The 15,190-nt window shown below is 39.5% G+C and overlaps 2 protein-coding genes across 3 annotated transcripts; one reads left to right on the top strand and one right to left on the bottom strand.

Annotated features, from left to right (window-relative positions):
• Positions 1-4,482: 4,482 nt before the first annotated feature.
• med21 (mediator complex subunit 21) lies at positions 4,483-7,344 on the bottom strand. Its single transcript, XM_086202367.1, has 4 exons — positions 7,254-7,344; positions 6,849-6,963; positions 6,598-6,698; positions 4,483-5,397 (listed from the first exon to the last, which is right to left on the bottom strand). Exons 1-4 carry the CDS (start codon positions 7,341-7,343, stop codon positions 5,218-5,220), a joined length of 486 nt encoding a protein of 161 aa, XP_086058493.1. The 5' UTR covers position 7,344; the 3' UTR covers positions 4,483-5,217.
• Positions 7,345-10,706: 3,362 nt separating this feature from the next.
• Positions 10,707-14,559, top strand: fgfr1op2 (FGFR1 oncogene partner 2). 2 transcript variants are annotated; one of them, XM_086202365.1, is made up of 6 exons: positions 10,707-10,999; positions 11,772-11,908; positions 12,049-12,166; positions 12,353-12,495; positions 13,173-13,286; positions 14,115-14,559. In XM_086202365.1, exons 1-6 carry the CDS (start codon positions 10,975-10,977, stop codon positions 14,250-14,252), a joined length of 675 nt encoding a protein of 224 aa, XP_086058491.1. In that variant the 5' UTR covers positions 10,707-10,974; the 3' UTR covers positions 14,253-14,559. The 2 variants fall into 2 exon arrangements, with proteins under 2 accessions (XP_086058491.1, XP_086058492.1); XM_086202366.1 differs by lacking the exon at positions 10,707-10,999 and adding an exon at positions 11,030-11,389.
• The last annotated feature ends 631 nt before the right edge of the window (positions 14,560-15,190 follow it).

Raw genomic sequence — 15,190 nt, 5'->3', positions numbered from 1 at the left:
TGTACTGGCTTCTCTGCATTGGCTCCCTGTCAAATTTAGAATAGAATTCAAAATTCTCCTTCTAACATACAAAGTCCTCAACAGTCAGGCACCTTCATATTTGACAGAGCTCATAGTCCCCTATTATCCAGCGAGAACCCTTCGCTCCCAGGATGCAGGGTTACTGGTGGTTCCTAAAGTTTCTAAAAGTAGAATGGGAGCCAGAGCCTTCAGCTATCAGGCTCCCCTCCTGTGGAACCGTCTCCCAGTTTCGGTCTGGGATGCAGACACCCTCTCCACCTTTAAGAGCAGACTAAAGACCTTCCTTTTTGATCAGGCTTAGTTAGGGCTGCTTAGGCTGGCCCTTAGATATGCTGCTATAGGCTTAAGCCTGATTTATGCTTCTGCGTCGCGTCGACGCTGCGGACCCCTACGCAGACCCAACACTGTAGCCTGACACGCGCCTCCAAAAAATCCTGACTACATTTCGCGTCGCCAAGTGGTGACATGAACGTCGAGGACTGTGATTGGTCCGTTCAGAACGTAATTTCCAGTTCAGTCGCAGCCCTATGGTCGCAGCACAACAACAACTCTGCCATTTTCAAAGTTTCTGTGATGAAAGCTCCAAGAAAAAATGGACCAAGCCAAAGAAAGGATTATCGCGGAGGTGTGAAAGTTCGACCACCTCTACAACTCCTCTTCACGGCACGATAAAGACTGCCACCCCCCTAGCGGCTTAGCGGTGAATTGCAGAGCAACGCATTCCCTCAACGCAAAACTATAAATGCTCAGTGACGGTGTTGCGTCAAACAGCATAAACCAGGCTTTAGGCTGCTGGGGGATCTCCCATGGTGCACTGGGCTTCTCTCTCCTCCTCTCTTCCCTCTCTGTCCTCCTATATGTGTCATACATAAATCATTCTCATACGTATTACGAACTCGTCTTCTTCTCCGGAGCCTTTGGGCTCCCCTCATCCCAGATCCCAGGTGCTGCTGGAGGAGGCTGCAGACCTGAAGAGGCTCAAGCTACCACCCGTAGCTCCCGTCTGTCCATCAGTCTCTTCCCTTTCTCTCTCTCTTTATCTCTGACCCACTCTGTCTTCCTCCATTATCTGTCTTTGTCTCTGCCCCGCTCTCCTGCTCTCTTTCCCCCCAACTGGTCAAAGCAGAAGGCCGTCCCCATTGAGCCTGGATCTGCTCGACGTTCCTGCCTGTTAAAAGGAAGGTTTTCGTCACCGCTGTTGCAGGATGTGCTTGCTCATGGAGAATTGTTGGGTGTAAATACATAGATGGAGTGTGGTACCAGACCTGCTCTACTTGTAAAGTTTCATGAGATAACTTTTGTTGTGATTTGGCGTCATACAAATAAAATTGACTTGACTTGACTTTTGCATAAGCTCATAAAATAATGTTCAGTGTATCAGCGGTAACTCATAATCCTAACAAAAATCATTTTAAACATATCAACTGTAACTCATAACCTAATATCGTAAAGATATTGTTTAAAGACCTAGAATATAAATTTAATCACTGAACAGTTGGAGTTTGCTCACTCATCTTAGCAACGTTGGCACAGCACAGGTCCACTTTCCATGTTGATGCGCATTCATGACATTTACAGAAACACGTGGGGGGGGGGGGGGTGAGAGCTTGCTCTGTTTTGTTTGACGTTTACAACCAACGTCAACAGAAGTGATGTCAGGCAACAATGCTTAGTGCACCTTTAAGAACACTTTTCTTTTTAAATATCAACACAAACAATCACAAGGAAGAAGGAAAAATGTATTTCTCTCCTATGGTGAATCAAGCATCTCAGGAATTACAAACTAACATAGATGCTAAAATCAAACCAAATGTCCCTTTCAGTTTAATAAACTGATTACAATTTTAAAAACCTAAAGCAAAAGTGAAAGTTAAAAAGTTGGGCCTGCTGTAGTGAACTCTGAGTGACCCAGTAACAGGCTGTCTGTATATCGTTGGCACGGAGACAAGTCCTGGCCAGTATATGCCGGGCGGTGGGGGTGCGAGTGAAGTGCAAGTGCAGTCGCTTTTGGATTATCAGTATACCTGTCTGTATGTGCCGCAGCCACGAGGGCAGGGTGGAATATAAAAGCATCAGTTGGGGTTATGAAAAAAAAAAATGCTCTGGCCGGACCAGCCATTTGGGAAACCTTTAAGGGGCTGGTGGACTGGATGCAGCCCGGGTCCGCCTATTGAGGATCATGAGGAAGTAAGCCAGATCTTAGAAACAGCACTTGATTTACATCAAAATTAGAAGTTTACAAGAAAACTGTTTATTTCAATATAAATGATAAATAAAAGAGTTATGAACAAAGTGGAGGGTGCAAAAAATAGTATTAGTGTAAATGACATCTGCCAATTTTACAGCAGAATGAAATATCACCGAGGTGGAAAACACAAATGTATAAAAGAAATAATGAACCCAAGCAAACATTGTTCATGTCAGCTGAGTCACATATTGAGTAAATTCTGATGAGGAACCTAATTAAGGATGTCTTCTAAAATAATCACCAAATCAATCTGAAACCAAGTTTCACATAGATTTACATTTACATTCGCTCTCTAGCTAACATTTAACCAGTCACTAAATTCGCTATAATGTCATAAACACACTGTCTTTGGTAGATGAAGTTGGATGTGGTGGTCATGTGTGTTTTACCTTCTCTGACAAAGACAAAGATCTGTAACATATTCCTTGAATCCAAATTTAATTAATTATCATTATTGCTTGTGTGTTCAGCTCTGACCCTCAACTGGTGTGGCAAGTCCTACTAGGTTGCCAGATTTGCATATATTTCCCTTAATAACACAAGATATCTTCCAATCATTTTCTTCTGCTTATTCCTGTTAGGGGTTGCGGGGGGGGGGGGGGCTGAAGCCTATCCCAGCAGCTTTGGGGCGAGAGGCGGGGTTCACTCTTGACAGGTCCATCGCAGGGCCAAGACATAGAGACAGACAACCATTCACACTTATGGTCAATTTAGAGTATCAATCAGCCTAGTCTTTGGACAGTGGGTAAACCCATGCAGGCACAGGGAGAACATGCAGACTCCACACAGAAGGAACCCATGCCCGAGCCGGGACTCGAACCCGGAACCTTCTTGCAGTGAGGCGACAGCACTAACCACTGCACCACCGTGCCACCTAGCTCCCAATCATTACAAAACACAATATCCTAAAGCAACAAAAAGGCATTTGTTGTATCAAAATGTTAAATCATCCAGTTCAAGTTGAATTTTGTATCAGTGTTGACCAAGCAAGTCCAGAGTTCTTAAAGTTTCTAGTCTGACTGTCGTGTAACAACAGATGCTCACCTCTGTGTTGTATAGAAAATGCATTCCTTTCTTTCACTTCAAGATTTAACAAAAGCTGCAAGCAGTTGTATCAAATATTATGTCTTTGCTGCCACATTGATTTCTCTCACAGAAACTTTCCGCTAAGAAATATCTTAACACCACAAAGAGCACTCCTCTCCTTTTTACTCTGTTCAGCAGCTGGACATTTTTCCAAACCTATTTTCGTCTTGGTTATAAAATCCTCTCTCACGTCACTAAGTACATTAAAACCAGAGCTTAGTTCATAAAAAATGCAGCTCCAGCATGTTTCAGTTTTCTTTGCAGTGACATCTTCTGAAAACCTCTTTTTCTGGCATTCATATTTTAGGCAGTTCCTCGATGCTTCTATTTTAGTGCACAAAGAACAGCACCGTAGAGTTCTATGTCTTTAATAACAAGAGTAAATACTTCCTTTAATGCCAGAAAGTTGTCACATCCATGAGAGGCAGACTGCAGTTTTATAAAACTTAAAATCAGCATTATTATTTTTGTCAAGATATTTCTTTTTTAAAATTTGTAATTGTGTGATTTTGAAACGAATGAATTTGGGGCAAATGTGCATTGATACACACGCATACACACACCATCTATTTAGGATAAATTCCATACAATTGGCCTCCACAGCTATGAAGGATTAAGGACAGACATTTTTTAGCATTAAAATACAAAAGAAAACACTGAACACTGTACATGCTTTTCATATGGGAAAGCAATGTGTGACTGGGAAGAATACGCAGAAATAAAATTCCATAAAACTAATGGTCAGTTCATGAAAAGATCTATATCTATCATGTAACTTTTTTATGTAACATTCTTATCTGATGACCACTGTGAAATATTGGTTTCTAAATTGCTCGATCCATTTCTGAAATGCTGCAGTGAGACATGAGAACAATTTTTTGGCTCCAGCCCATTTTCATCCACTATAGCGCTTTTAAGTTAATTTATTTATTTGTGTATTTCTTAGATTTTTGTATTTAATCTTAGATGTTTGGAGTGATTGCTGTTCCCATGTTTTCTCAGGGAGTGGTCCTCTATTTAGTTTTTAATAGACTGGCTTTGATTAATATTACATTTGTTTGTTTGTTTTTTCTCTATGCAACTTTGCATTGTTTGATATTGTATTACTTTCCAATATTTATTGGAATCCTGTTTGTTATTCTGATGAATATCTTTGTGATTGAAACACTGATTTCCATTAAACTAAACAGACAGGCTAAGCTTATTGGTGTGTACACTTTTATTATGTAACCTTTATGAACCTGAAAATATTTGGGCAAATAAAATCCTTCAAATTTTTTGTCCTTTTTTATTGGAAAAACAAGCAAAAAAGGAGACTACTGGTATATGAAGTTATGAACTTTTTAGAGCAGTCTGGAGGTTTTGGGTGAAGTGTCATTTACATGAGACAACAACAACAACAAAAATGAACCTACAGCATACAAAAACTTTACAAGCCGATCACTCAAACTGAGAACAGTGTGTCAAGCCTTCAACGAGTGTTTTACCAGGAGAAATGTCCATAACAAAACAGTGTCTGTTAAGATATCTTCTAGACCTTTGGGCCAAGACACCAAGTATTCATTAACCCTATGTGTACAAAGAGGGCATCACCACTCAGGAAAACCCTTCAACATTTTTCAGCCCTAATCATATCTGTCAAGGAACCCGAATCATCCACATGTATCCAGACTGTAATGTGATTTCTATTATATTTGTCTGTGTAGACATTTGCATCTAATGTGTGAAGATAAAGAAGAAATCTGAGTATGTCTAGATGGGACAGACACATTAAGCAAAGGCTCCAAAGATTTTAAGTCCAAAAATGAGAGTCAATATGATGAAAATTGTCCATATTTGCATTGTGCACAGTTTATGGCAGGTCAGGTTTCAGCTGATGAAGACTGGCTTGGTGCTCCATTACGGGTGCGGAGCTGAGACTGGGCTATGTCTGCCAGGGCACTCTGGATCTTCTCCAGAAGCATGTCGCCGCGGTACACCACCTCCTCCAGACGTGCTGCTGCCTCGTGGTTCTCCTCCTCTAGCTGTCGTAGGCTGGCCGCCTGATCAGAGGTGGCAGCAGGTCAGAATCAAACAGAAGTCGTTGTGGAAAGTGTCAAGTGTGAGCTTCAGCCTTCACACTGATCCAACCAAGCATCGTTATTTATGAGAGGAGGTAATGTTACTGGCTGCGCTCCCATCAATACTGACCCTGCTATAGTATGTCCAATTTTTGAGCCAAGACCTGATCATATAACTTAAATAATACACGGATGAAAACACTACCTCTGAAAACACTTGTGAAAACTTGACTGTGGTAAATTTTTACTCTGTGATTTTGCGAAAACTCCTTTTTTAGCCAATATTCACAGGTCTGCACAAAGTTTCTCTGGAAATTCATTTTTTTTAAATTATTGCCAAAAATAAACTCAGAGCTGAATTAAAGTTTAACTTACGCTTTTTCTTCATCAAAATGAGCTCCATAAATACATATAACTTGATGAATTTTTAAATGTGAATGCATTCACTAGAAGTTGAAAGCTGACCACAGAGGAATTAAAACAACTAGCTTCATAATTCCTGTATATGGCGTTGATTGCTTTTAATTCCTGCAATGACCTATGTAGTGTGGCTTAGCTACTTGTTAGCAACTGGATCTTTGAGATGAGAGAAGTGGCTGTTTAACAATGATAATTTATTTCAGCGTTTAAGACCCATTACTGCACCACTCTCTAGTTACCACATATCTGTAGCATATAATAACAACTACATGACCATACACAATCCATAGGTAATCTTCCAGTCTAGAATTAACAGCATTAAAGATACTAGGGAAAGTAACAAAGACTGTACATTAAGTATAAAATAAACTGATTCATTACAGTGTTTCTTAATGAGTGTTTCTCCTCATGTTTTTGCTGCCTGTAGGCTTTTGTAAGTCTATTGAAACATAAAAATAATTTGTGCGCTTGCTTGATATGAACCCATGAGATGATGTCAAGCTGTCACTTGAGTCAACACAGTTGACAGCTGGTTTCCTGACTCCCTCTGCTGACTAAACTCTAAAAATACCACCAGAGATTTTTTGTTTTTGTTCTCAATTCATACATGGAATAAGTGTTAGCTTTATCTCTCTGTTAACAACAAAGGCCCGACTGATACAAATGCACTGTAATGACAGGATGAACTTGAGTTTTGTAAGAAACATGAACAGATTCTATGTAATCATGACTCTGAAGTAATACTTGTGTGCTTTTGCTGACCTGCAGAGCTGCCGTGGACTCCTCACTCGGCAAGGAGTCTATTAGTACATCCACATCTTTGGCTGTTCTGGCAATCAGGGCTGCAAATAACTGAGCATATTCTACACAGAGATAAAAATATAATTAATCCTAAAAAGGGGACACTAGAACTTGCTGGGCAAAATGCATTGTTTATTGTGTTAAGCTAAGTAAACGTTAAAAGTATATAAATTTTACGGGTAAAATAAGTAAATCAAACCCAGGTAAAGCACCTTCGGTTTGGTTTGCAGGCTGGTCGTTATTGATGGCTGTCTGGATATTGCTGAAGGAGGCAGGGGGAGCACACTGTTGAAGGACCCCGATGGCATTACAGAACTGGTCTGCGAGCTGGACACACACACACACACACACACACACACACACACACACACACACACACACACACACACACACACACACACACACACACACACTAGCGCTATTTAACATGAATTTGATCATCTTTCGTTGTGTGGGGCTCTCAACCTCCATGCTAACGAGTTAGCTGTCAGTGATGTAGGATTGCAAGGAAGTTTCTAACATAATTCGCGACTGTTTAAAAATGCCTAAAGCCTTCAAATGATGATAAATGTAAATATATTGCTTTTAATGCCTGTAAAGACTGACTAACGACTTACCGAATTGACAGCGTCTTGTAACTGTGTTAACCTGTCCGCCATGTTTTTTCGATTAGGTTGGTCTACTTCTTCATTGGTGTTTAACGGCATTCGGCAACCCATAAATCGCATTACTGCCTCCTACTGGATTTATCTGTCACTCCACATCAGTAAGTACTCATTTGCTTATACCAGTTTCCACAAGAAACCAAATATCTCTCTACTCCCCATCTCTGTATCCATACATTGGATTACAACGTCAATCCTCACCTCAGACTTGTCATCATTCTTCTTCTGTCCTCCTAATATTTCCATGTAATCAATCCTGCTCAGCTGCTGAACCAATCCTTAACCTGCCAATTCTTCCTCTTTTCTAATACTTTTCCTGCTTCTTTCTGCACTGACTTTATTCTGAATACCAAATAAATATCCCTCTTTAATTGAATGAGCCCAATACTGTTGCCACCACCATATTATTTCCTTTCCACATCAAGCTTTTCCCCTGATTTTAACAATTTGGTCTTAATTTCCAACAGTCCTTGCTTGACAGCCACCCTTGCTTGCTGGTCTAACTTTTCCCACATTTGCAATGTAAGACCATGAAAAATAAACTTTGGATTAATACACAGCATTTCATTGAACAAATTTGGATTATTCTTACTGACTCCTTTTTTTTAATATTGCAATTAACTTGACAATTAAGCAATTAATCATTCTCCTTGTTAAAATTTCACGCATTTATTTTCCCAATGAGGGTCAAATGAAACAGTATGTTGACAGTATTTCGTGACATTCCATTCTCGTCGGTTCCCAGCCACGTGTAACATTAGGTGATTTGTCTTGTGCGCTGGTTGATAAGGTCACTAGCCTCACTATCACTACTATTGTTGTTGAAAATGAATTGTGTAAAGGTGATATGGCCTTTCAGGAAACACCAAATCAATCAGCAAGACAATTCAATCCCCGTCCCAGTAAAACAGGAACACCAATACCAGTGTCTTTTGCTTTTTGATGGTACATGAAAGGTTAAAAAAATGTAATACCAACAGCATATGAGGGCCCACATTTCATATTATGGTATGATTCTTATGAATTAGGTTAAAATCTGGCCAAGAAGATGGACGAAGCAGAATTTCAGTATCTCTTTATTGTGTTGGAGAAGCAAGGCTCTGCACTCTACAGCAGCAGGAACCTGCAAACCTTCCCTAAAGTGTTGATCACCTGTCTACTTAGATGCAACAGTTTCCCACAACAACCCACCCAATCCTACAGGGGCTTTTCCATTTCTACCATCCACACTGTTCAGTCCCCAGCCTGGGAGCCCCAACTTAATCCTTTTGGTCACCGCAATGGTGAGCCTGGCTTATGCTGCTCCTTCTTGTCATTGTGCTTTCTGGTGGTTGAGCTACAGCAGGGATTCCCAAATTGTGGTGCTGCCACTAGGGGGTGGGGATTTTCCTACACAATAAAGATGTGTAAATAAACATTTCCTTTGTAAAAATTTAAAATCAAAAGCTGACATATTGATTAATAAATAAATGCAGGCTATTCAAAATTCACCTCATCTTAAGATAAAGTGTAGAAGAGGTTGTCTTCTACGCACTGCATGCGGCATTGTTGCGTTTTTTTTTATGTGTGGGTAAATGGGGGTTTGTCAACCTGGTTGGGACACAGAAGGGGGCTGGGCTACAGCCTTTCCATCTTAGTGGTCCCGTGTTGCATTATGTCATTGCTGTCCTTCAGGGTTGCGCTAAGGAGTTCAGTATGTCACTTGTTACCTTATTTCCCCCCCACATTACTCATACGATTATGCCATTGAACTAGGAGCTGCACCCCTTAGAGGGAGGATCTACTCACTGACTGGCCCAGAGACAGAGACCTTGAACAAGTATATTTCTGACACCTTGGTTGCTGGTATCATGCATATCATGATGCTGGATTCTTTTTGGAGAAGAAGGATAAGACTCTTTGCCCTTGCATTGAAGACGTGCAAGGTGGATTTAAACATCAAAATTACACCCCTGACTGCATTCATACCAACCAATATGACTTTCTCCTGCAGATCCCAAACTATTAAATAGGAATCATCCCAACTGCCCCTGTTTTTCCAATGGATCCTTGGACCTACCATCTGTATAATATCCCCATACCTTCAGTGGAACTTCTGCACTGATTCTGCTGTTTTAGTTACACTCTTAGTGTTTGGAGGCTCCATGTCTTGTTTTTTTAATTATGTTTTTTGTTCTTTTTATGATGCAAAGAGCCGTTTAGATACACTACTGCCACTGGAGTATGAACCATTAAATTGTACTCATGTTTGATGAAGTCACATATTTTATGCCTCTTTCCTCAGTTAATGTCCTGGTATGAAGTATTGTAGGATTATATTTCTACAGCACATGAAGTTTTGGTTGAAACACATTAATTACACTCATATTAGGGAAAGGTCAAGCAGGTAATGGGGGGTTGGTTGCTGTTTACTTCAATGTGGTTTTGTGGTATGACCTTCCATGAACCAGTCTGCCATCCAGTTCCCCATCAAGCTGGCTTGCTCTCCCTGCCTCCCCTTCCAGAAGCTTCCTTCTTCAACTGTTATTAACATTTCCATGTTTCCCACATTTTGTATTGTAAACTGTTTTCTTGTCTGTAACAACATCTACTGCACGTCTGTCCATCCTGGGTGAGAGATCCCTCCCCTATTGCTCACCCTGAGGTTTCTCAGATTTTTCCCTGTTAAAAGGGTTTTCTATGGAGTTTTTCCTCAGTCGATGTGAGGGTCTAAGGGCAGAGGATGTTGTTATGATGCCATGTGAAGCTCTTTGAGACAAACTATTTGTGAAAACGGGCTCTACAAATAAAATTGCCTTGCCTTGCCCTGCCGTGTGGATGTAGAAGGAAGGTTTTTTTTGTAAAAATAAAACTAGATAAAAATAGATATTGATGGTAGGATTTATAATTGGACATAATATTTCTTATTTAGTACACATTCACATTCATTTGGGAACTGTTTATCAGGGAAATTCAGTCAACAATAGAATGCCTCAAGGATGTGTACTAAGTCTTTTTTTTAATTTTTGATTATGATTATTGATATGCTTGTTGTGTATGCTCAGGTTAGCTCTCTGCTGGTGAGTAAATTTTTGCAGATGAGGTGGATTGTAAAATATGTTGCAAATTCAGGATGCTTTGAATAAGTTGAAAAATGGACTGATGTAGGGGATACGATCTGGAAAAATCTCTTTTTGTCCTCTTTACAGGAAAGAAAATTAAGGAACACGTGTCTAAATTTACAGAAATCTCATCAATTGACCAAATGGAGAAACCTGACCTAATTATGAAACCTAATCTTTGGCTGTGTTGTCTTCAAATATCTAAAAAGCACTAGAGTGATTTTCAGGACATGAGATGTATTTAACAGTGATACAGTAGGTGGCGATACTGCTCCGAAAGGATGCAAATTCGCCATTGAAAAAATAAAGAAGAAGCAGCGTTGGACTAGTTAGCTTTGGCAAGAAATCGTCCAGTAGTTCAAAACCATTAAATTACTTTAGAGGAGAGGAAAGTGTATAGATTAACATATTTATGTTGTTGGTAGTTTAAAGGGTAGTTGTATCAGTCTACATCAAAGAGGCACCACTTTTTGGTCGTCAATGGGGGTAAAGGGACTGTCATTAGCTTGTAGCTAATTTTAGCTACCAAACATCAACAGGAAGTAACGGAGAAACTAGCTAGTTAAATTCCGATGTCTTGCACTTTAAATTCTCCAGGTACAGCCTATTTGTTTCTTTCTGTCTTTTCCTAGTGATGACAAGAAATCAACGTTTCGATTCTGCTCGATTTATAAAATCCATAGCGCCATCATTTTAGCCTTAATCGGATTTCCGTGACAGCATTATTGAGATCATTTAGTGAACAGGTTCGCATATAGTCCTGTTTGAACGTTAGTACTTGCACGCACAGTGGACGAGTTTAAGTAATCGCTGTTACCTTACAAGCAATTTGCGTTTTGTTGCAGTTCGTACAACCACATATTGCTATGTTTTACGGTATTTAAATATATCTATCATTCGACAAGGTAATGCTCATGATAAAACTGACAAAGGAGAGTTAAGAACATGTCACCAGGATTGTAAGCAGATTACGTAGATATTGTGTTAGTAAGTATCATGCTATGTATGTTTTTTCAGTTTATTTTTTATTTGAATTCATTTTAGGTGAAAATATTGGGAGGTCTAAAGGAGGTACGGGTGTAGTTATATGGCTAAGTAAAGATGAGTAGTATATGGACAGCTGACACCAGCTGACATGAGTGTCAAGTGTTACTTCATACTCATAGTATTGTTTATTAATAGACTACTCTCCAACATCCCAAACACTCAATCACATAGAGAAAAATAGAGCACATATTGTCTAATTTTACATTGATCATTCCCAATGCACTAAATATATCAACATATTGTATTTTATTCTAAAATGTATCTACATCAGCAGTGTCATTCACACTGTCATAGTTCCTAATGATGACCTGTATTTCTTCAGACATGAACTGTACCCTGGAGAAAGTCCTGGCAGATGCCAAATCATTAGTGGAAAGGCTCCGTAACCATGACAATGCTGCAGAGATGTTAATTGAACAGACAACATCCCTCAATAAGCGGGTAGACGCCATGAAGCAGGTAAGGTGTTAAATGGGTTTGGTGCAGAGAATATTAATAGAAAGATGATAAACATTTAAGAAGCAGTAAAAATATGCTTCAGTACTGTATTCCAACTATTAGACATTGTAGACTGGAACAGTGGTTGTTGTCTCTTCCAGTACCAGGAAGAAATTGATACACTGAACCAGGTTGCACGACATCGGCCTCGCTCCAGTCTGATCCTTGGAATCCAACAGGAAAATCGTCAGATCAGAGAGCTACAACAAGAAAATAAAGGTAGGTACTTAATTTGATGATGTGTATTCACCTAATTAAGATGGGTTGAGGTATCATCAAGCTGCTTTTGCTGATATTTGCTTCTGTCTTCCTCATTTTGTTGTGCTTGCTCATTCTAGTAGGGCAACAGCATGTTCTTGTAGTAATTCTATGCACAAACAGAGCCTATGCTTGCTGTTTCTGCAGAGTTACGAACATCATTGGAAGAACACCAGTCTGCATTAGAGCTTATCATGACCAAATACAGGGAACAAGTGTTCAGGCTTCTCATGGCCAGCAAGAGGGATGACCCCACCATTGTGACCCAGCTGAAGGAGCAGCACACAACGGTCAGCAAGTCTCACAGACTCCTTGAATTGTTAGATGCTTGATTAAACTTGATAATCCAGTTTTTAACGTTGATTGTAAACTCTATGTATGGTACTTACAACATGAGCATAGCTGCAAGCTACTTTTTAAAATTAAAATTTACTAGTATTATGGCATCCTGAGCAGAGTTCCAGTTATGGCAGTCTTAAATGTAACATTCAACTGAAACCATCCAACTGTCGCTACCTTTTCCTGTGGCAGTTAGAGCTGGCACAGCATTGAAGCACTGAACTCGAATTAACTTTGTGAAATTCAGCTAAAGCCAAAGGTCAAACCTGAAGATACAGTTTTCCAAGCAACAGTCAAGGAGAGTCCAAGCTGTCTGCCATGCAATTGATGCTGCGAAACAGCCATCACAACTTTCTTCATTTTTTTTTGTCTGTTTATTTTGAGTTTGAGAAGAGAAAATAGAGAAAAGGTCTGTGTTGGGGCTTTAGGATGTTGTTTGTGTTTGATGTTTAATGGCAGTTGGTAAACCATCATGGAGCTCGATTTGGTCCGAAACAAGCCAAGTGCTCTTGTGGGACCTCTAGTGGTAATAATTACTATAGAACCTCTAAAAACCTTCAGAATGTCATCTGAAATGACGAGCACCCCTGACTTTTTACAATGTATTTTTTCACCTTTTGTCTTGTAGGAAATGCAAGCGCACATCGACAAGATCAATGAGATGGCCTCCGTGATGAGGAAAGCCATAGAGGTGGATGAGGGGCGAGTATGTGAAGATGAAGAGAGAATTAAACAGCTAGAGGTAAAAGCCCGACACATTTATTGTGCAGATAAAGTTTGGTTTAAGGAACGGAGATCCAGAAATGTGATTAAACTAGAGGCAGATATTTCAAATCCTTAAGATATACAGGACTGAGGGCAGCACACCATGGATTAAACAGCAAAAGTCATTTTGAGTCTCTGGGAACACTGCCACCAAACACTTAGGTCTTCTGGATTTACTGATGATGTCATCTTCAGATGTGTAACAAAAAGCCTGAATTACAAACAGGTGGTTTGTATGTTTATACAAATTTAAGAACGTCTAAAAAGAACACAATGCTTAAAACCCCATTTGAAAATGCATATTTTGCATTTGCATTCAGGCTGGGACAACTTAGCATAATGTAACAAAATATAAAATTTATCTGATCAATTCCAAACTTAATTCAGAAAATGAGCATCTTAAGAGCTGCTCGCTTGACATCTTGTGGAAAGATGTGACAAAGTCCCCATACTTTTTGCAAACTGGGACGACAAAGTCTTATTTCGAAAAGATCATATAACGGCAATATTTATGATTATTTTAAAGTACCTTAAAACACACACACACATACACACGTTGAACACAGGTGAGTGTTTGGTGTTGAAATGATTAGTTGAGTTCTTGATGACGGAAGAATTAAGAGTAGCATAATTTTATGGCAAATTAATATTTTTCACTGAACAAAAATTATTTGACATTTTTAACTATTTTATTGTCTTTTCTTGACAGAAATAATTCAATGAATTAAAGAATGTAGTTTCTTTTCTGAGCCTTGCCATTCTTCTGCCCACTCAAATGTTTTCAACTTCTTTTTGTGTCTCTAAGATGGAGAACAGCGGACTTCGAGAGCTGTTGGGAATAAGTCGTGAAGCTTTCCTGGTTCTGAAGCGAGAAGACGCATCAGAAAGCACATCGCTATCGCCACTTCTGACCAACACTGATGTCAGCTTACGAAAGAGTTAGAGCCCAGACTGGGTGCCCAGCCCCCAACGCTGCCACTATTGCATACTGTGTGTCACCATGTCACCTTTCACTCTACAGACTCTTGCAGTAATCAAGCCCCAGCCCCATGGTGTGGTGCTCTTCAGCTGCTTTCCTGTCTGGTGATTCAGGCATGAGCAGTGTGCACACATAGTTCTTTCCTTTTTGGTACTTCTGTTATGTTTGTTCATTTTGCCAGCATGCATTAGCCTGTGGTGCCTGCAGTGTTTTAAAGTGTGAATGAGTCAAACAAGAGCTTCAGGTAAAAATAAATAATGCATAAATCGTCTGCTTGACTCTCGATGTGGATGTTATTTTGCTACCCTATATAATGTCACACCTTTCCTTGTTTCTGGTTGTGTTTGGGTTGCCAATGTTTCAACTCCCCTTACTTTATTTAAAAGGACAGACGATCTTATAATAAGTGGCAGTAGAAAACGTAATCCAACAAACAGGATCTGCTGTAACAGCCAAGTCCCCTGCTAGTCCAAATGGTGAAAAGTTATGTTAGAATGTCTTATATGGTGTGGATTTAATTAAAACACTGGATCTCTGACTGAAACTGGAAAGCATTTCTGTAGATTTAACAGATCAAGAACTACTTTTTTTTCTGCATTAGAACATTTACTCACTACCAATATTTTAAGGTCTACAAACATTTTTTTGGAATAGATTAAATGCAATAAATGGAGCAGTAGGGTAATAGTAAGCAGTTGTAGCAGTACTTAAAGTTTAATAAAATGAAAACATGTCAATCCAGAAAATACTCTGTACATACCATAATGTCAACATCACATATTCGTGGCTAAATAAAAAGCCTAACATTGTTGACTCAAAGGTTAGTAAATAATTTGAATGTATTATGCTGTTATGATCAAATTTCCTTAAATACATCACACTCTACAACACCCGCTGGCTGT

This window comes from Aulostomus chinensis, chromosome 4 (assembly GCF_037954235.1).
Source record: "Aulostomus chinensis isolate RoL2024-O1b breed Wild chromosome 4, RoL_Achi_v1.0, whole genome shotgun sequence".
Classification (NCBI taxonomy): Eukaryota; Metazoa; Chordata; class Actinopteri; order Syngnathiformes; family Aulostomidae; genus Aulostomus; species Aulostomus chinensis.
This window is presented reverse-complemented; position numbering and strand designations above follow the sequence as displayed.